The sequence below is a fragment of the Taudactylus pleione genome, unplaced genomic scaffold (assembly GCF_031769625.1).
Source record: "Taudactylus pleione unplaced genomic scaffold, aTauple2 ptg000079l, whole genome shotgun sequence".
Lineage (NCBI taxonomy): Eukaryota > Metazoa > Chordata > Amphibia > Anura > Myobatrachidae > Taudactylus > Taudactylus pleione.
Genome location: NW_028284481.1, coordinates 2569517 through 2592500, shown reverse-complemented (window position 1 = coordinate 2592500; position 22984 = coordinate 2569517). Strand labels below are relative to the sequence as shown.

Below are 22984 nucleotides of genomic sequence, written 5' to 3'. Positions count from 1 at the left end.
ACTCCACTTACCTTAATCCCTGCTCCAGCATTCGCTCCTCCGTCCAGCGTCCTCCCACGCCGGCCCACTCTGCATTATGGGAGAGACATCATGACGTCTCACCCACTGCGGGAGCCGGAAGATGGAGCTCATGAGTGAGCTCCATCCCGGCTGCGGCAGTGGGCGCAGCAGCCGATGAGAGTCTGTCTGACGCTGCCGGCTGTGTGTTTGTTTTAGCAGTGACGAGAATACTGGAGGCCAGTCACTGAAGAGAACAGAGGGGCTGGCTCAGTACAAGTCCCTAGAGGTGGTGAATACATGTGCAGGAGGTGCGGCTCAGTACTAGGGAGCAGGTGGCAGAGATCATCAGAGTGCAGCCCAGCTGAGCGGAGCCGGGCACTGCAGCTAGTAGAATTTATGGAAGTGATACTGTGCAGTTGTGCATACAACACGTTGCTGTCCCACAGATGTGAAATTTCAGGGCTGCTTCTGATTCTGTGGAACACTGCGATGAGCCCATCAGCGTGACTTGCTGTAGTTGCGTCAGTGACTTTATACTAAGTCTAGTATAAACTGTTGATTCTGGTACAACCGTGCGTCTGAATGCGCAAGGACTGGGACGCCCACTTTCCAACCGTCCGACGCACCCTCGGGACCCATCCTAGGTGCAGAATCTCCGGCAGACAATAGCTTCCAATGCCCGCGATTATAGGTCGTATTCAGTTAGTGATGAAAAGTCGTAATCTGCAAAAAAGTATCGCGGGTGATGTCATTTCACCAGGCGGAAACTTTTCGCCCTATTCAATTGCAAAGACTTTTCGCGTACGCGGAGAGCCAATGCAATGTAATAGGAGAAAAAGTTCTGCCTCTGAATAGCAGGCGGAAAAAAGTGCAGAATTGCGGTTTTGGGGTGCAAAGGTGCGGAAACCACTCTGCACCCTTGGAACAGCCCCCCAAAGGATAACTGCGTAAAAAAAAAAAAAAATGAGGAAAACCCCCAAAAATAACTTGGAAAACGGGGCGAAAAAGTACCGTGGGGGTACACAAATAAAAAGTAGTGAATTAGACTTTTGGGGGTCTTTAAGTATGGGGGAGGTGTTTTTTTGTTTGCAGGTGCTTGCTGAAGGTGCATTTTTGCATCACTTAAAACGTCACTTTAGCGAATTTAAACCATGCTAGCACCCATTTTCATGTACCCCAAATCTTACAGGACTACTTATTTTCTCGTAAAAATACTGCTTAATGCTATTCTTCACCACTTGTGCAAAGACGCTAATTAGAAGCAATTGACAACACTTAAGTACGCCAAATAGCTTCAGTAGGGCTATTCGGGGACATCTACATTGATCCCTAATGTTAGTGCACCTTTTGGGGGGTGTCAGGCTGATTTCCCCATTTTTGACTGCACTTTTCGCCTGTTCGAGTTTCGACAGGACGCGTATTCGCATCCTTTGGCATTGAATACGGCGAATAGCGGAGGAACACACAATAAGTTTCCGCAGCCAAAACATGTGATGTAGGCGAAAGTATCGCGGGTGTGAAACTAATTGAATACAGGTTTAAGCATCTGAGCCTGAAACCGCCCCTGCGACACATCCGTGACCCTCCCACAACACACCCATAAGATGGAACAGCTTCACGATTAATACAATCCAGAGTCCGTGCGGCTCAATTGGTATACGGAGGAAACATTGGGCAGGAAATGGTTAGAATAGGACGCTGCGCTGTCAGTGTTTCATTGCTGATAATTAGAGATGAGCGCAGACCGCCCTTGTTTTGGTTTTAGATCTGGATTCATCTTTGCGTTTTGGTTTTGCAGAACCACCCTCAAGTGTTTTGGTTTTGGATTCGGATAAAAAGTGATATAAAATTGATAACGAAATCAATAAAAATCAATAAAAATTGATAAAAACTGCCAAAAATGTCCGAATCCAAAACCTAAGTTTGTTTTTTAAATCCGAGTTGGATCGGCAACAGATCTGAACCGGAACACAAAAGTGAATCCAAACCTTGACTCGGTTCTACTCGGAAGCCCTAAATTCAGGTGTGTTGTGATTGCAGAATCTGGTCCCGCTCATCTCTACTGATAATAGATGTAAAATTAGCACATAAATGTCAGGTTTGCAGAATATTGAACCATTTTGGGTTTTCTACCTTAAGGCAAAGTTCTTCTGTAGTACACATTAGATGTTGGTTCCTCATGAATAAAAGCGTAGACATCAGCCGCAAAGCTTCGTATTAGTAGCACTATATCATTCATATTACAGGAAGACGGGGGATCATTTTTTATCTGCGATGCAACCATAATATTTGACAGCATTTGCTCATTAAGACGTCAGAATGTGTTCCTCTTAATGAGAGGCAATGCCCCCAGGGCTGAGATCTGTATGTTGCGATCCAACCAAGAGCACAGTGGTGTAGTGGATGACACATGATTAAGTAAGCTGTGTATAGAATCTCATTGATTTGGGAACGGTGCCTGTGAGGGTTAGTGTAGAGTACAGCCTCTAGTGCTGCCATATCGTCCAGGCCAAGCAGTAACTAGCTGCCCAGATGTCAGAGGGAATATCTATTTCTCTAATTGTTTCCTGGACATGTACAGGAGCAAGAGCTTTATCTAAGGATTGGATAAAAATATAAAAACTATTGAGTCCTTCATACTATGGGGGAGATGTACTAATCCTTGGAGAGAGATAAAGTACAAACCAATCAGCTCCTAACTGCATACTTGCCTACTCTCCCACAATGGCCGGGAGGCTCCCCAAAATCGCAAGGCTCCTGGCCACCCGGAAAAGTCGGCAAGTCCGGGAGGGAGCGATGATGTGATTTGCGGCGAATTGCATCATGGAAGTCCCGCCCCCCCGCTATACAATGCCTGTTTTCTCTGCACTGTATGGTGGTGCAAGGCCACCACGCCCCCTCTGTGCCGACCTGGTTGCCCATTCTCGGAGGAGGGGGCTGCAAAGTCGGTGAGTATGCCCAACTGTCATGTTACAGGCTGTGTTTGAAAAATGACAGTTAGGGGCTGATTGGTTAGTACTTTACCTCTGTCCACTTTATCTCTCCCCAAGGCTTAGTACATAGACCGCTATGTCTAGTAGATGTAATCAGGCGCAAGGGACGATCGTATAATTTCAGGAACGCTTTGGTGCCTCTTTTTCCTTCAGCAGATTACAGTGAGCACTGAGCAGTCTGCAGTTATGCTGGAGATTAGATGGCTTAATATGAGCAGCTAAACAAAGCCAGATACATATTGGATGAGAGCTGCTGGAGTAGACACAGGAGTCCAGTGAGACCTGTCTGTAACACACCAGTTACTGCAGCAATGTGGTGTCGGTGCCTGAAAACGTTACAGCTGAGAGCAACCAAGTGAAGGTAGTAAACATATGGAATAACCATAACTTTAGGTGGTGTCAGAGCACCGCTAGCTTTTATGTTGGATTGGCGTAGTAGCATCTGGGTCTGAAGAACAGTTGGAGCCGGTCTCCTTTGGCATTAATGCATTGGTCTTTGCAGTGCTGGGTGTTTGAGGGATTGGAGCATAGGGCCTGATTCAGAGCCGGACGCTCTGACCAGAGCGCTCGCTCTGAATCAGGGCCCTCCTCCATGAAAATGGAGCGGCCCCCTGGCCGCTCGTATAGCTGTGGGTGACCACCCACAGCATATGCGAGCGGCCAAAAAGATGGTCGCGATGGTCTTGACCATCGCGACCATTGGACTTACGACGGAGACCCTGCGGTAGGGTCTCCCTGCCACAAGCCCTGGAGTGATTTTTGCTCTTTTGCCTCCGTCTGGCAGGCACGCCCCCGGCACGCCCACCAAAGGGGGCGTGCTTTCAATTAAAATCGACAGCACGCCCCCTTTGGTGTGAGACCCGGAGCGATGGAAAGCCCGTCGCTCCCCGGGTCTCGCGCATGCACAGTGGGGAACATCGACCCGCTTGCGAGTGTACTGCCGCTCGTGAGCGGGTCTGAATGACCCCCATAGTTATCTAAGGTGCAAATTGTGAAGTCTTTAATGTCTTATTGAAAATGTAAAACTAGAAAGGGAACAGTGATTTGTGGGCCTGATTCAGTAGCGATCGCAACTGCGATTACGCACGCAATTGGCCGATTGTTGCGTTTTGCATTGTGTATGCATTGCAGGGCGCGTGTGTGAACACTCCACTGTGAATGGGACTGCGATCGCAGCACCGTTTGAGGGTGGTGACAGGGAGGGTGGTCAGCGAAACTCAGGCGTGCCAGTGTGTTTGAACGCCGTTACAGGGGCGTGCATAAATTAGCCACTGCGATGCCATACACAGCCTGAGCTCTCACTCCGTGCGATGAGGTTAGCAATTGCTGGGTAAGGTCAGAGCTTGTGCAAGTGTGCGCGAGGCTGTGATTGTACTCGATGTTACCGATGGCTTCACTATTTTGCTAAGTATTACGAATGTGTGTAAGGGGATGGGCTTCCTTATGTTGTGCTGAGATTACATTGCGATCACAGACATTAGCATACGATCGCAGTTGCGATCTTAATTTTTTGGGGCTGCTGTCCATGGTTCTGACATTCCTATATATACAGCAGTGAGCACATAGTATATCAGGAGATGTGTTAAGCTCCTTACACACGGAGCGACTTAAAGATCAGACAACCAGACGATCGTTGTCTAATCGTCCTGTATGTGCTGGAACGAAAATTGAGCACATGCAACAACCCCCCCCAACTACTATAACGACCCGCGATCAACAATCGCGGGTCCCTATAGTAGACAGGCTAACATGATCGATATCAACCATGTTGGCCTGCATGCATGGGCGCATCAACCATCGTTTGGTCGTTTGAGGGGGCCAGAAACAGGACGATATGAACGATAACGATATCGTTATTGTTCATATCGTCCTGTTTAATCGTACCGTGTGTACGCAGCATTAGTGAGGAAAGGGCTGCATGTGACAGGGGCAGTGACATGATTTGAGGAGGGGAATGGGGACAGCAGGAAGCCACAGACTGAGAGTTATATAGTGAAAGAAGCAGGATCCCCCAGCAGCACAGAGTATATCAGGAGATGAGTGATGTGTTAGTGAGGACAGGGCTGCATGTGACAGGGAAGTGATGATGTGAGGAGGAGAATGGCGGCAACAGGAAGCCACAGACTGACAGTTATATAGTGGGAGGAGCAGAGTCCCCAGCAGCACAGAGTATATCAGGAGATGAGTGATGTGTTAGTGAGGATAGGGCTGCATGTGACAGGGACAGTGACATGATGTGAGGGGGGAGTGGAGGCTGCAGGAAGTCACAGACTGACAGTTATATAGTGGGAGTCCCCCAGCAGCACAGAGTATATCAGGAGATGAATTATATTTTAGTGAGGATAGGGCAGCATGTGACAGGGGCCGTGACATGATGTGAGGGGGGGAATGGAGGCAGCAGGAAGCCACAGACTGACAGTTGTGTAGTAGAAGGAGCAGGGCCCCCAGTAGCACAGAGTATATCAGGAGATGAGTGATGTGATAGTGAGGACAGGGCTGCATGTGACAGGGAAGTGATGATGTGAGGAGGAGAATGGCGGCAGCAGGAAGTCACAGACTGAGTGTAAAATGCAGTAGTATAGTGACACCTAACATACCAGACGGGATTATCATGATAATTGAGTTTTCTTAAGTACAGTACGCAGCCGAGACCTCTGACATCATACAGATGTTGAAGATGGGGGAATGCAAGTAATTATCATTTAAAATGTAAAATTATTGAATGAAGAAAATATTTTTATTTCTGTTTTTGTTGAGATTTCTTACAATGCTCTTACTGTGTGGTAATGTGTCTCTTATCAATATCATTCATGTGTCACTACTAATGTCTTTGTCAGTGATAGATGTTCTAAACAGACACAATTCTACAGTAAATAAAACATAACTTGTAATATCATAAATTGAATAGTTCTATGATTTTAAGTTTGTTTCCCCATTACTGAAGGCGTTTTATAGTAACACTTCATAACTCCATGTTATTTCAGAGTTAAAAATATATAACGCCTCACGTATTTGCATTATTTTCTGGATCTCGAAATACATTTTCCAGCAAAATATCACGTTCCGTTTCCATGCACAGAGCCCCCGGTGAGAGGAGATCGTTCCCTGTCACGTCCTGAGCGAGGAGCTTGGCTGACTCGGTTCTCATGTGGCATAGAAAGGGTCAGTGTGCCTGTGGCTATCTATTCCCAGTCAGCTTGGCTCTATAATTACTGAGTTTTAACTGAGCAATAATTATTCCTAATCTGAATGTCATTCTGTGTATAATTGTAATTCATTATGCTGCTGAGAGACTGATTGATGAAGAAGTGCTGGGTCAGTGACTGATGACCGCACAGTTCCTGCCTAACCAGTAATTAGTGATAGGGCTACACTATTATTATTAAATAACTTACTATGACTCTGGCATTAGGTGAAAGCTGCTGCTCCGTGTGAAGTGCATCTGATACTTACACACTATGGGGTCTATTCATGATGTTATATATCGGGGTCCAAATGGACCCCGATAATTAACATTCTAACTAGACGCGAGCGCCAGAGCAATTCATCATTGCTCCGGCACAGAGACAGCTGATCAGAAAATCAGCTGTCTCCCCAAAGTGTTTCACTGCTCCTTCCAAAGCACTGAGACAAGTGCGTATACGTGACCTACAGGTCGGTCATGCATGCGCACAAGAGCACCGACATCCGGCGGAAGGAGCCGGACAGGGACGAAGGGATCCAAATTGATCCCACTTCGCGACCCAGGACTACGGGTAGTGGGAGCACTCGCAATTTGAAGATGGCGAATGCTCCCGCACTCAAGCTCCGAAAATATTGTATTTTCGGAGCTTGATGTATACTGTCCCAATGCTAGTATATAGGGACAGCGGGCCATTCCGGGAGAGGAAGGTAAACAGGAGATATCTGTGATACTAGTGTATGAGGACAGCGGGCCATTCCGGGAGAGAGAGGTAAGCAGGAGATATCAGTGATACTAGTGTATAGGGACAGCGGGCCATTCTGGGAGAGAAAGGTAAACAGGAGATATCTGTGATACTAGGGTATGGGGACAGCGGGCCATTCTGGGAGAGAAAGGTACGCAGGAGATATCTGTGATACTAGTGTATCGGGACAGCGGGCCATTCCAGGAGAGAAAGGTAAGCAGGAGATATCTATGATACTTGTGTATGGGGACAGCGGGCCATTCCGGGAGAGAAAGGTAAGCAGGAGATATCTGTGATACTAGTGTATGGAGACAGCGGGCCATTCCGGGAGAGAAAGGTAAGCAGGAGATATCTGTGATACTAGTGTATGGGGACAGCGGGCCATTCCAGGGAGAGAAAGGTAAGCAGGAGATATCTGTGATACTAGTGTATGGGGACAGCAGGCCGTTCCAGAAGAGAAAGGTAAGCAGGAGATATCTGTGAAACTAGTGTATGGGGACAGCGGGCCATTCCGGGAGAGAAAGGTAAGCAGGAGATATCTGTGATACTAGTGTATGGGGACAGCGGGTCATTCCAGGGAGAGAAAGGTAAGCAGGAGATATCTGTGATACTAGTGTATGGGGACAGCGGGCCATTCCGGGAGAGAAAGATAAGCAGGAGATATCTGTGATACTAGTGTATGGGGACAGCGGGCCATTCCGGGAGAGAAAGATAAGCAGGAGATATCTGTGATACTAGTGTATGGGGACAGCAGGCCGTTCCAGAAGAGAAAGGTAAGCAGGAGATATCTGTGATACTCGTGTATGGGGACAGCGGGCCATTCCGGGAGAGAGAGGTAAGCAGGAGATATCTGTGATACTAGTGTATGGGGACAGCAGGCCGTTCCAGAAGAGAAAGGTAAGCAGGAGATATCTGTGAAACTAGTGTATGGGGACAGCGGGCCATTCCGTGAGAGGAAGGTAAGTAGGAGATATCTGTGATACTAGTGTATGGGGATAACGAGCCATTCACCAGAGGAATGTAAGCAGGAGATATCTGTGATATCTCCTGTTCTACTTTCTTGATGAATGGGCTGATAATTTAACTTCTACACTTTTGTAGAAATCAAGTGATGATGAATAGGCTCCTATGGAAGCAGACATTTTTTGGATTAACTTTTCATGAGAAAGAAGCATCTCAGTGATGTAATTTTGACCTAGTGATTGGATAGGCTGCCCTTTCAGTGATGTTACTGGTTCCTAGTGAGAGGATAGGCTGCATTCTCAGTGATGTCACTGATTCCTAGTTAATGGATAGGCTGCCCTCTCAATAATGTCACTGGTCCCTAGTTAATGATTAAAATGCATTTTCAGTGATGTTACAGGTCCCTATTGAATGGATAGGCTGCATTCACAGTGATGTCACTGGATGCTAGTGAATGGATAGGCTGCATTCTCAGTGATGTCACTGGTTCTTAATGAATGAATAGGGTGCATTACATTTCTCAATGATGTTATCGTATTCTAGTGACAGGATGGGCTGCATTTTCAGTGATGTCACTGGTTCCTAGTGAATGGGTAGACTGCATTCTGTGATCTCACTGGTTCCTAGTCAATGGTTAAGCTGCACTCACTAATGTCACTGGTTCCTAGTGAATGGATAGGCTGCACTCCAGTGATGTTACTTGTTCCTAGTGAATGGATAGGATGCATTATCAGTGATGTCACTGGTTCCTAGTGAGTAATTAGGCTGTATTATCAGTGATGTCACTGGTTCCTAGTGAATGGATAAGCTGCATTTTCAGTGATGTCACTGGTTCCTAGTGAATGGATAGGCTGCATTATCAGTGATGTCACTGGTTCCTAGTGAATGGATAAACCGCATTATCAGTGATGTCACCAGTTCCTAGTGAATGGATAAGCTGCATTATCAGTGATGTCATTAGTTCCTAGTGAATGGGTAGGCTGCATTATCAGTGATGTCACTGGTTCCTAGTAAGTGTATGGGCTGCATTATCAGTGATGTCACTGGTTCCTAGTAAGTGTATGGGCTGCATTATCAGTGAAGTCACTGGTTCCTAGTGAATGGATAAGCTGCATTATCAGTGATGTCACTAGTTCCTAGTGAATGGATAGGCTGCATTCTCAGTGATGTCACTCGTTCCTAGTGAATGGATAAGCTGCATTATCAGTGATGTCACTGGTTCCTAGTGAGTGGATAGGCTGCATTATCAGTGATGTCACTGGTTCCTAGTGAATGGATAAACCGCATTATCAGTGATGTCACCGGTTCCTAGTGAATGGATAAGCTGCATTATCAGATGTCATTAGTTCCTAGTGAATGGATAGGCTGCATTCTCAGTGATGTCACTCGTTCCTAGTGAATGGATAAGCTGCATTATCAGTGATGTCACTAGTTCCTAGAGAGTGGATAGGCTGCATTATCAGTGATGTCACTGGTTCCTAGTGAGTGGATAGGCTGCATTATCAGTGATGTCACTGGTTCCTAGTGAGTGGATAGGCTGCATTATCAGTGATGTTACTCGTTCCTAGCGAGTAATTAGGCTGCATTCTCAGTGACATTGTTTGGATGTCATTATACCGTGCAGTGCACCACCATGCAAATATCACAGCGAAGCCGTGTTAACTAGAAAAACATATTAGTGATCTAGCTGCTGGGCCAAGTACGTTCAATATTGCAATAAAATATCTATATACAGTAGGTAAATATGAAAGGCCACAATGTCTGTCTACTCTGAACAAGTTTTATTCTGTTTTCATTAAGTTGTTGCTTCTTTGTCAAAATAATTTTTTGTCAGACAATATCTTACTGTATATAACAACACGAGCGCCACTTTAGGGGCCTGATTTAGTGACGATAATGCGATTGCAGCTGCGATTTCGCACGGAACGCAGCTGTAAAAATATGCAAAGCATCCCAGAGCATGAGGACGCCCACCGCTGCCTTCTCATATGCGTAGGACGTCACTTACCTTTGTAAATATCGGCAACATCGACGCACGTCGAGCGGCCATCTTGCCCGACTGGGCAGCTCTCCTGACATGCAGAGGGCGCTCATGCTGTGTAGGAGATTGTGAGGGCTAATTTATGCACCCCCATGTGACGGCGTTTAAACGGAAAGACACGCCTGCGTTTTTCTGACCACCTGCCTGTTACCACCCCGAATGCCGACAACCTGTCACTCACTTTGTGATGGATCCCTCTGTGCGTCTGTAATCTCAATGCGACTGCGGCACACGCTCAGTGCGGCTTATGTGCATGCATGATGGCAAACAATCGCTCGCTCTGAGTATGTAATCGCCATTGAGCCCATCTCTGAATCTGACCCTCAGTCTGAAAGGATGTATTACTCCTCATCCTATGATAACTCCCCAACACTCCAACAAGGTACAAAATACTTCCCGACCATTTTTCCCCACTTAGGGGGGGTATCCATTTAGCTGCGGTACATTACCGCGACTAATTACCTCGCCCGGTGCTATCCAATTAGCCCCGAATCCGGCCCGACGCCGGCACTTATCGGGGTTTTCTTTTCCCCAAAAATAATCCACGATAAGTGCCGTTTTTTTCACCCGAAAAAAAAGGCGAAAGCACATAGGTCCTCGAGCTTATCGTGGCTCCTATGTGTTTTCAGGAGAACTATCCTATTATTTCGACCGAATCAATAGGATAGGATGAAAAAAAACATTGTTTATCGAGGATTGAATATCGAGAATATCGAGGAACATTGAATATCGAGGATAATCGGCGAAAAATACCTCTTTTTCGCCGATCGCAGGGACCAATTAGTGCCCGAACAATGTTCGGGGCTAATTGGATACCGCTCATAATTTGTTTTCTCGGAACCCTGGTCTAACCTAAGCAAACGCTTAGAAAGAGCTATTTAAAAAATAATTAATTCTGCCCAGGCTGTTGCTATGGAAAAATAGGTGGGAAAATCAGTTGCATGGCTTGTGGTAATGGATGGAATGGATTAAGTTGGAGGGTCAGCAGCAAGGTCATGTATATTACATAATCCACTGTGTTGAGTGATAACAGCTAGAGACAGTTTCAGATAATGTGCATACAAAGATTCAAAACTACATAGTAGCCGTGGGGGAAGCGAGTGGGGGGTGTTTTACAAGATAAGGGTACCTTAAATTAAAAAATAAATTAATATTTGCCCCCCTGAAATAAAATGCTGCTATTTAGTGGGTTAACTTTTGCTACAAATTGAAATTAATTTTCACCAGAGCTGCAGCTGCTCCAACAATTTCCCAGAATAAAATTGTCACACGATTGAATTGTCACTCAATCTCCAAACGGTTAATTAGAGCAGTCCCTCTGCGGCAGAGCTTTTAATGAATTATCTATCTGCCAAGTTACAAGAAGATGAATGTATCCCCACCATCAGATCCAGGAGACAGGCCTTAAACGTGGAGAGTATTTAACCAGATCGTTAGAGCAATTAATAGCGCGCTCCGTCCTCCTGGTGTAGAACGCAGAGACCTGTGACTGATGACCGGGCCCTGAGAGTGCAGCAGGGCTGTGTGATCGTCTAATCTTTCTCCCCAGCTTCTCATCCAAGAGGGGATAATCTGCAGAACACTAAACTTTGGAATTAGGGCCTGATTCAGAGCCGCTCGTAAGCGGCCGCTCGTTCGCTCCGAACGATGTTTGCCCAACTGCGCATGCGTACGGATCGTTATACGTATGCGCGAACCAGTCAGTGCGGTCAAAATTCATGTGCTCGCAAAATAGCGAATGCCTGATAATTTTTTTTTTTTTTTTTTCATCATTAAATTTTTATTGAATATAGTACAAAATTTTTATGGGGTACAGAAAGAGAAAAAAAGAAAAAAAAAAAAGGGGGGGGAACATACATAAAATAAAAGGATGTGGCAGTACACTTGAAGACATCAAACAAAAAAAAAAAACAAAAAAAAAAAAAAAAAAAAAAAAGGAACCAATAAAGGAACCATAGCTGCCTGAACATGTACTTAGATGTGCTAGTCCCGCTCTGGAGTCTCATTTAGATTAAAAGGAGAGGCACCCTGAGGAACCGGAGAGGGTAGGGATAGGGGTGGCGGTCCTCCATTTGTGACATACAGATACCAAGGATACCATTTTACAGTAGGGGATGAAATAGTCACAGAGTGAGGAGCCTCCCTCGTCTCCATTTCAAAATGGGATTGTGTTTTAGTTATGACTTTGGCAAATGGGGGAGGGGAAGGGGATTTCCAACTCTGAGCGATAGTAGCTTTAGCAGAAATCAGAATATGGCCAAGAACATATCGGTCAGATTTGGGTACAGAGATTGGGTACCAGTGGAGAAGGGCGAGGGAAGGATCTGGGATTAAGGTGAGACCCAGGACATCTTTAATAAGATTGAACACTTCCTCCCAAAAGGGGCGTATTACAGGGCAATCCCAGAAGACATGAAAAATAGATCCTTCAGAATGACAGAGACGCCAACAGAACTTTGAGACTGTAGGCCAAATTTTATGCAATCTAGAGGGTGTCAAATATAATCTATTTAAAAGTTTTACATACATCTCAATATGGTTAGTGCATTTAGATATAGAGAAGGTAGAGAAATAGATAGTCTCCCATTGGGAGAAGGTAAAGGTACGTTGAAGATCTGCCTCCCACCGGAGCTGAGCAGGGGACTTAACCGTCGGGGCTATGGGGGAGAGTACGGAATACCAAAAAGATATTGCACCCCTAGAGGAGGGGTTATTAAATTTACTCAGAATTAGATGTGGTGGAGTCTGGAATACGGTAGGGCCGGTGTTCATCAGAGCATACCAATGTGTGAGTTGGAGATAGTAAAACCAGGCTGATGATCCCAATGGGTACTTAATGCACAAATCTGTGTATGATATTAAAGAGGACGGGGAAAGAAAGTCTGCGAAAGACACCATGCCCAAGGACATCCAGTAGGACAAATTGAGATTAGGCAAGATCCTGCTCAGCGCCCGAAGGGAAACATTTCTGGTAGGTAAGGCAAAATCGAAATGGGCCAAGAGACTGTTATCCCAAACTTTTAAAGTGTCCAATATTGTTTTAGGGAATAAAGGGGGTTGTGGTCGCAATCTATAAGGTATCCATAAAAGGTCAGGGAGGGGAAAGTGCCGCAGGAGTGCATGCTCCAGATCAACCCAGGGTTTGACTGCAGGAGGGAGAGACCAGTCACATATTTGAGAAAGCGAATGCCTGATAATTTGAGTGGCAGAAAGAGGCGTATGTGGGTGGTAACAGGGGAAGGTGCTTGAAAACGGGGAGTGGAGATCCGAACGCAGGCGTGCTTAAAGGTCAAAACGGGCGTTTTATGGGTGTGCATAATTAATACAGCAGCGTCATTGACCACGTCACTGGGTTATTTTATAGCCAGAACTGCTCGCAAAATTGTGGTAGCAAAAACCAACCACAAGAATAGCGAGCAGTTCATACCCTGGTCGATGTACTCGATTAATCTAATAAATAGCGGACATGACGTAGGATGCGAGCGGCCAGGGGGCGTAGTTTCCCAAAAAACGACCGCAAGTTTTTTTTTTGCTCGTTCAGACCTAGAGGCGTGAACAGACCGCAAAGAGCGAACGGTTCATTTGAATAGCCACCCCTATTTTCTGGACGAGCGAGCGCTAATTGCGTCCGGCTCTGAATCAGGCCCTTAGACCATTAGCCTAAAACGGTAACAAGCGACTTTTAATATTTGGGTATCGGAATTATTTTCCAGTATGTTAATTTCGTAGTGGAGATAGATAAAGTACCAACCAATTAGCTCCTAACTGTCATTTTACAAACGCAGTCTGTGAAATGATAGTTAGGAGCTGATTGTTTGGTAGTTTGGGGAAGATTTATCAAAGCTTGGCGAAAGATAAACTGGTGAAAGCTAAAGTACCAACCAATCAGCTTCTGTCATTTTACAGGCGTTTGAAAAATGACAGGAGCTGATTGGTTGGTACTTTATCTCTCTCCAAGGCTTGGTACATCTCTCCCTTACTAAGAAAATAAATAATGAGTTGGTGTTGTATTTATTGCGTATTCATTGTTAGCTACAGTACTAGGTGTGGCCTTTGGTCATAATGTGAATAAATGATATCGTGAATGAAACAAAAGCATTATCACAATACTGTACTGTCTTGTTTGGATACAATGTGTGACTGTAGTGCACTGTTATTAAGTTTGGCTCCTAACTGCGTGGCCTACTTGTTAATCTTGTGGCCTACTTATGCATCCAAGGATATTCCTGTGAGCTAATCGCCTACTCATGAACTGACTTACCCTCCCCGTCAGACCACTATCCTGTATGGGCTCACACGTGCCCTGAAAATGCACCTGTTCATTAAAGGGAATCGGTATGAAATGCGGCCGGCGGTTCGATTCCCAGCAGCCAGAGTTCCCGGCAGCGGAAGCCCGACAGCGCTGGAAATCCAGATTGTGGATAGGTAAGTACTTACTAACCTAACCTAACCCCTTAACCCTAAGCCTCCTTAGGGGTGCCTAACCCTAACCCCCCCCCCAAGTGCCTAACCCTAATCCCCCCTCTAAGTGCCTAACTATAACCCCCCCCTTCCCCGCTGCCAAAACCTAAGTCCCCTGGGGGGTGCCTAACCCTAACCTTCCCTCCCCCTAGCCTAACCCTAACCCTCCCAGGGGGTGCCTAACCCTAAGTCCCCCCGGGTGCCCTAAACCTAACCCTCCCCCCCCCGCGGCTGTCCGCTCGCGGCGCCCAGCATCTCTTCGATCGGGATGCCGGGTGCCGGTCTCCCGGTGTCGGGAAAATGTCAGGCGTCTACATCTAGACGCCCGGCATTTCACCCTCGCCGCGATATGACAGCCGGCTTCCCGATTGTATACCCATTAAAGCCTACCAGCCCCCCTCAGTCTCAATTCATGACCTCTGAACCTCCCCATCTCTTCCCAGTTCACCTCCCAGTTTTATCTCCACTCTCCTAATGTAAGCTCTCACAAGCAGGGCCCTTCATCTTCTTGGTTCTCACCCTGCACTACCCTGTTCACCATTCACAGTCAGCGAATCTGATCCTTCCTGTCCCCCCTTCTGGGCCACTGGGTCATTGAGTATTACACTCTTTGGTGTAATTACCGGCCTGACCTCCATGGCCCCCTGGGAATTGCATACCTCCCAACTAACCCAACTTCAGGGAGTAAGTCCCAATTTGCGGAATGGCTGTGAGGTGTTCTCTGCCAGAGGCAGGAGACACCAGTATGTGTGTATGGCAACAAAATGGCAATCGTGCTGTCGATGTTGATTGACAGCACGCCCCCTTTGGTGGGCGTGCCGGGGGCATGACTGCCAGACGGAGGCGTCCCCATGGGAACGCCTACCGTCTGAAGCTGGCCCCACTGACATCACTAGTGATGTCAGTGGGAGTGATTTTGGCTCTGATAGAGCCAAAATCACTCCAGGGCTTGCGGCAGCGAGACCCTACCGCAGGGTCTCCGTCGCAAGCCCGATGGTCGCGATGGTCTTGACCATCGCGACCATCATCATGTAACCCACAGCTATACGAGCGGCCAGGAGGCCGCTCCATTTTCATGTAGGAGGGCCCTGATTCAGAGCGAGCGCTCTGGTCAGAGCGTCCAGCTCTGAATCAGGCCCTGTGTCCACACCCCCCCTATTCCAATATCAAACTCCTATAAGTTGGATAGTATGAGTGTTGTGAAACTACAAGTCCCAGCATACCCTGCTAGCTGTCAACTGGTAAAGCATGCTGTTTTGTTTAGTTGCACAGTTTGTCCAGACTGGTGTATTACAATTGTACAGCATTTTATGTACCAGTAGCTCCTACACTCTGGATATTAGATAACTAATCACTTACATAATGTAAGTAGAATAAAACTTGCTTAAAGCAGCCAGACAATCTGTAACCCGCAAGCTCTTGAGCAGCTGGAGAGGGACACTGTTATTTTGTCTTTTTTATTGCTCCCAAAAATAGATTTTCATATAAAGGAAATTCCAATGAATTTAGAGGTCTCTAGGACACTTGTAAATTCACATGTTGCAGACGCTATGGATAAAATAAATTGTTTGGCATTATAGAACGCATTGTACATGCAGAGCTGTCCGGGGCTTCAGCTCGGCTCGATAAAACATTGTTTTTTTAGATGAGATCCAAGATGTATAAAGGAGAAAACTGTCTATTAAGCAGAAAGTATTTTGGTGTCAAATTTAACAAAATGAAATTGCCTCTATTCCTGTATCAGCATCTATTCTCTCTCTATAGAAAACTCGTTACTGAACCACTGCTGAACCGGTCTTAGCAGGACGACGGACGCTTCAATTTTGCTTCTGTTCTCTCGTATTATTTTAGACATCCAATTTTTTTGCATTTTCATGGTAGAGTTGGAAATATGGACTTGGCCAGATATTGTAATAATGAGAAGCAGAGACTGAACCTGTCTCTCTCTTAAGCTATTATCCTGCTATAATATTATACTTCACACGGCTTATGTATAAAGTTTATAAACACTATTGCAAATATTATAACAGCATTGGCAATCAATACAATAACTTGCAAATCATCTTATCAATCAGGGGAGATGAACTTAGAAAAGAAATAGGTGGAGATCTCCTTTCTCACTAAACAAACAGCCCAAAACGTACAGTTTGTCCCGCTTTCTTGCAAAAATACAAGCGTCTGCGTACACAGCGCTATTGCAATGAATACAATCGTATACGCGTATTATAATGTGTTTTTGATAAGACAGAAAAAAACAAAAAGTTTGCTAAAGTAAGAGAGTATATTTCTACAAATGAGTTTACCGCATGAGAAGAGGGTTAAGCCGCGTATCCACTTGTCGATTGAACGGTTACGACATCGTAATCATTAAATTGCTCTTTAATCGTGCAGAAATCGGGCAGTTTAATGTCGGAAACGACCAGCGATGCGCGCTCCCGCTGGTGGTTTCCAACATCAATCATCGCCTGAACATGACGGTCAATCTGTAGATAACGTCAGATTGTGCATGTTGGGGGAGGAGGGAGGGTGCCTGCACTGGACGACATATCGTTCAGCGTGGGCACCTGCAGGATGAGGATCGACTGGATGATTACGATGTCGTAAACGTTCCTCAGTCGGCAGGTGGATATGTGGCATAATAGTTGTACGTATCTAGACGATCACACCACCCCCAGCCTTCTGTCTGTGAGAGTGGCTATCATCACTATTAAGCCCACTTACACCTACACCCTACTACGCCTACGGAACATTTCTCTTAGGTGCATTGACCACAATGGCATCCAGTTGACAGCCGGTCAAGCACATTCAGCCGTCGCAAAGAAACGACTGACGTGCATAGAAGTCAAAATCGCTCGTACGTATTTTAAGATGCATATGCAGCCCGCGATGTATGTGCAGTTTGCTAAAAAATCGCCTGCCTGCAGCGTCTTTCCCACTTGCGTGCGACTCCGAAAAGGCCTTAAGCTCTCTTTAGCAATTCATAGCGGCTCATTGCCAAAAAACACTGACATCTACAGGCAATAATCGGGTACTACACTCCACCAAATGGAATTTTGTGTATCTCAGCATACCTTGCATTGACAACTTTAATTGACTGCTTCTCTGTACCAAGGTGGGAACTCAGGGGTATATTTACTAAAGTGAGAGTTTTTAGAAATGGAGATGTTGCCCATAGCAACCAATCAGATTCTAGCTATTATCTTCTAGAAGGTGCTCGTTAAATGTTAAGTAGAATCTGATTGGTTGCTATGGGCTACATCTCCACTTCTAAAGACTCACTTTAGTAAATATACCCCTCAGTGTGTCGACCACCTGGGCACTGCGTGACCTTAACTTACTCTGTGTCTCTTCTGGCCAACCATAAAATACCCCCTGGTTATTATTAGTATTTATTCATAGTGCCAGCATGTGCTTTACAATTGTGTTTCTGAACTGTAATTATGTTTGCATGAAGGGATGAACTAAAGCTGGAGTGAGTTGATTTACGGGTCTCTTTGTTACTTAAGCTTCATGTCCGGCCTTTTTACGAACCAGCGAAGGAAACAGATGACTGTAATGACCTGGGAGAATGGCTGTTTCATACAGTATGTAATATGATTAGAGCCTATGAAATCTGTATTAGCAGCTCAACATTCTATAAAAGCACCTTGTGACATGCCGGAATGGGTTCAGTCTCTCAGGACACCTTAATGCACTGAAGTTGTTTGGGCAGCGTGCGCCAATATTTGCATGAAATCAGAAGTTGCCTGGCCTAGGTCCTCATACGGCTTTTAGCCTCACACCTGACTTTAGGATTGCTACTACTTAGTCCATATAAACTGAACGTAAAAACCATGGCACTCAGCAGTCACTGACCGGCTGTAGGTGCCAGGACTGGCGGGAACCACGTTGACATGATTTTCATCCTTGCAGCTCCGGATGTCGTTCCTTCTGGACGGCTTTTGGCTGGGAGACGTATCCGTGCGGCTTCATGACAACAGGACGGGGAAAGTGAAAACCAGGACGCTCTGGCACTTTGCCAACGGGGAGGGGCTTGGCGTTTGGGAGCATATGGTGCTGCCTCTTCAGGATGTGGTAGGGAGGTGAGTGTCGCTGCTCCGTTCCACATGATTTAAAAAAAAAAAAATGTGTTAGACAAGCACACACCGTAATGTTTACGTACAGGAGTATTGTGAAAATTTCAAGTATGAATGGCGAATTTTATGAAAGGTCAATTTCCTTTACATGGCGTAAATTATCTCTATGCACTAATATTATTATTATTATTATTATTATTATTAATAATAATAATATCTTTTATTTATATGGAGCTACAGGGGGTCAGCGTCTTTCATAGTACAGAACCAGAAAGAGTACAAACAAAACAAGAAAAAAGTGCAAAAGACTTACAGTAGGATACATAGCATAACATGGGATACAGGCTATATACACATTGCAGCACATGCAATCATGATAACCACAGAAGCAGAACCGGATGAATCCAAGGGGCCGCTGCCGCTGTGAGCACTGGGGAGAGGATTATGGTATAAGCGAGAGAGGGAAAAGCACATAAGGGACGAGGGACCTGCTCCGGAGAGCTTACCATCTAAAGGGGAGGGACAGACAGACAGGGGTGACACAGAGGGGAGAAACAAAGGCCCTTATTCAGAGGCGCTCGCAAAATGCGAGCGCTCGTTCTGAATGTGGGCGGCTGCTTGTATTTTGTAGTGCGGCCTCCTGGTCGCTAGCTAAGCTGTTGGTTACCACCCACAGCTTTAGTGACCGACCAGGTTGATGGTCGCGATGGTCAAGGCCATTGCGACCATTGGGGCTTGTGACGAGACCCTAAGGTTGGGTCTCGGCAACCGCAAGCCCCAGGGAGCTTTCTGCTCTGATCGAGCAGGAAGCTCCTCACTGACATCACTGCTGATGTCAGTGCGGCCACCCACAAAACGGCAGGCGTTCCTAAAGGAACGCCTCCGTTTGTCAAACCACCTCCCCCGCCCCGCCTTCAAAACGGGTCGAGCTGTCGATCAACATCGACAGCCACCCCTTTTGTAGTGAGCTCCGCACGCTCAGTGCGGCCGCTATGCATGCGCAGGGCTTAAACATCGACCCGCTTGTGAGCGCTCAGCGCTTGCGAGCGGGTCTGAATGAGGTCCAGTGTGCGAAGAGCATGTTGCGGTGGACTAGGATAAGAGCTTTTGAAGTTTTTGTGGAAACTTCCTCAACTTTTTCTTCCAAGAAGTGATGGTATATTTTTAGAATATCAAGTGAATTTGCTCCATTTCATGGTCGTATAGCTCCACTTTCTGCTCTCTTAACTTGTATAGAACTCTCCCCTAAGTTTTGGTAGTTCCTCTCATGGGTCCTTTCATGTGTGCCAAGCTAGGGATGGCCATTGGTAGTTAACATCGATGGCATTAAAGCGTCAATGGCTGTCCCTGGTGTGGATTAGTTCCAGCAGCGGGCTATTAGGGGAAGGGGCTTAGTTGACCATCTGGAGATGGCGCTAAGCTCCGTGCCCCTGGTGCCAAGAAATATAAAACAAATTGGCTTCTGGCAGGCATCGAAGACGTAGAACCATCGGATCTCAGCCATCAATGGCAAAACCAAGTGCCATATCGACCGTGCTCACTCATGCATTGTGTACGTGAGTTTGCGCTGCTGTAGAGAGAACACTGCTGGGAACTGGAAAGTTTGTTATGTTAAATGAGAGGTGCTCGTGTGCAAGTTGAGAAGCTAAAATTTACCACAGATACATATTCAATACTGATTGAAACAATAAATCATTGTATTAAGTATTCCCTTTCCTATCAATTGCTTTTCAGATTGCTATGTCTTCCAAGTTCTGAGATGACAATTTAATGCCTTATAAATGTTTTATTGCCGTCAGGGGTGTCTCAATAATGAGACAGACTGAGGCAGCAGATTCTACAGAGCAGCTAAATGTTCTGAGTTAATGAAAAAAAAGTAACATTCCTTTCCTAAATTAGTAGATTTAATTTATTAATTGAGCGCCAGCTTTTCTTAAAGTGACAATATTTATTAGTATTCCATACTGCATCAATCCAAAGGTTTGCATTAGTTTGTGTGCAGGTGGTTTCAGTAGGCCTTATGGCCGGGCATACACTATACAATTATTGGGGCGATCCGTCTGATATCAGCGGATCCTCGGATAATTGCAATGTGTGACCCATTTTCTTTAGCTCCTGAGGCAGCTGGCTAGTTTGCCATCATGATAAGCAATGCTAGCACATCATGGTTAATATGTACTAAAGGTTGATTTTAATTGATTAAAAATCGATAAAAATTGATCAACATCGATGTTGTGTTTCTTGGGCTAAATCGCACATTTACTAACAGACAGTTTTTTATTTGCCTTTTTTTTAAGTATTAGTACTGTGTGATTTAGTCCCAGAAACACCACATCGATGTTGATCGATTTTTATCGATTTTAACTTTACCAAAATCAATTAAAATCGACCATTAATAAATATCCCCCCCCCATGTCTGTGTAACGTATATCTCTGAATTCCTCCCCGCACCAGGTTCTGGCTGGAGATCCACGCTTCTTGGGCAAAGGATATAGATTCCATCATTGCGTTTGACAACGTGTCGCTGAGCTTAGGCTGCTATCTAACAAGTAAGTGCTGTATACAGTAATATTTAATAACTCTACCATTCATTCCATTCATTATAAATACAGTATATTACAGAAATTCCAATGTTGGGCAACGCGGGGTCTAATTCTGAACCGGACGTATCCCGCCGATTTCAGCATACTGCACATGCGCCAAAAGAAACAAATTGGTAACTGCAGATGTGCAAGATCGGTCATACGCTTACTGACGGAGATCGCTACCGCAAAGGGATTGATACGTCCCTCAATGGGCCACAGTTTCCATGAAATAGGCGTTTCTGGGAAGTGACTGGGCAGCAGTGGCGTCACTATGGGGGCACAGGCCGCACCCTAGTATCACCTTCGGGAGGGGGTGACACCAAAATGCTGGCACCTTCTCAGTGACAGGAGCCGGGGTGCTGCAGTGTTATATTATCCTGTCACAGAGGAGGAGGAGCCGACAGTGCAGCATGTACTAGTCCCAGGGGGCAGCCCAGTATCTCCGGGGACGCTGGGACAGTGAGGTGCGTGAGGTAAATGGCTGGGGAGGAACTGGCTAGTATACGAGCAAGATTTACACATACATATATGGGCATTATACAAAGGTGCAGCAGTATATAGTGCTGGAAATTTGGTGAGTTTTGATCGGAGATGTGCGGAAAAAGTAGGCAGTGGAGGCAGTGCCTCACCTCCCATACACTTTTTACTTCGGTGTGTGACACTGCTCTGTCTCACCTTACCACACATCACTGCACTGGGCACACCCCTGGAGTGATGCAATCGGGATTTCCCGGTAAACCACACCCTCATGTTAAGCCACACCCCCTTTTAGGGCGTGGCTTGCGCAGCAGGTGTCACCTGACCCGGTGACGCCTCTGCTGGGCACTGACCCTGCGATTGCACTGAACTTTTCTGCCTCTAGGAGAGTCAGGGGAATATGAAAGGGCATGTAAGATTACTTGAACGCCTGTTTCAGCCAGATCTTTTGCATCTAGCATGGGGCGGTGTAAGTCCCAATACTGATGATGAGCACTGTGGCATGGGCCTCCACATGCAGCCGCACAGATTTTTAGTATTCCGTGGCGGATCCTCACATTTGCATAAACCAGTAGGCGGATTGCCACGACCGTGTGGAAAAGCTGCCGCAGATGCGTCTGACTCTGAATCAGGGGCTGTGTATTGTGTGTTACATACATGAGGTGAGTCACGTGTACAGATGTGACCTCATCCTCATACACCAAGCCTCTGTACGCCATACGGTGCGAGATGCCCCGTGCGACAGCCGCTCCGAGCGGAGAAGAGTGTTGTATGTTTCCTGAAATTATGCGGTTTTATTCGTTGCAGTTGCAGCAAAACACCACTCATAGGACCTCATTCAGAGCCGGTCGCACAGAGTGTGCGGTCGGTCTGAATGAGGGGAGGACGTCTTGAATTTTCAAGATGTCCTCCTTTGCGGTGGTAAGGCTGTGGGTTAAGGTGATGGTTGCGATGGTCAAGACCATCGCGACCATCGGGGCTTACGACGAGACCCTAGGGTAGGGTCTCCCTTGTCGTAAGCCCCGGAGAGCTTTCGGCTCTGTCTGAGCCGGAAGCTCTCCAATGAGATCACTAGTGATGTCAGTGGGGCCGCCCCCAAACGGTAGGCGTTCCAATGGGAACGCCCCCATTTGGGCTGCCACCCTCCCGGCCCACCTTCCAACATCGACAGCTCGCCCCCTTTGGATCGAGACCCGCTACGACTGGTGCTGTCGGTCGTAGTGGGTCTCACGCATGCGCACAACGGCGACGGCGCCGTCGTGCGCATGCTCTGTGGGGGGCCATCGACCCGGTCCGAACGCATCGGCGCTAACGACCGGGTCTGAATGACCCCCATAGTGTACTACAAACGCTGGGATACGACTTTAAACGCACAGAAACAGGACCGCCGAGACCTGAGCATGGCCCGGGTACTAGGGGTGTGGCCAAACCAGGATGGCATGGCCACGCCCCATCCCCCTCA

General features: G+C 46.4%; 1 protein-coding gene across 1 annotated transcript in view; it reads left to right on the top strand.

The window, feature by feature from the left end:
- Positions 1 to 22984, top strand: part of ALK (ALK receptor tyrosine kinase) — a 1123220-nt gene that overhangs the window by 968845 nt on the left and 131391 nt on the right. The window contains exons 9-10 of the mRNA XM_088467953.1: positions 18297 to 18466; positions 20915 to 21009. Of these exons, the coding sequence (XP_088324079.1) occupies positions 18297 to 18466; positions 20915 to 21009 (265 nt within the window). The remainder of the gene's footprint in view (positions 1 to 18296; positions 18467 to 20914; positions 21010 to 22984) is intronic.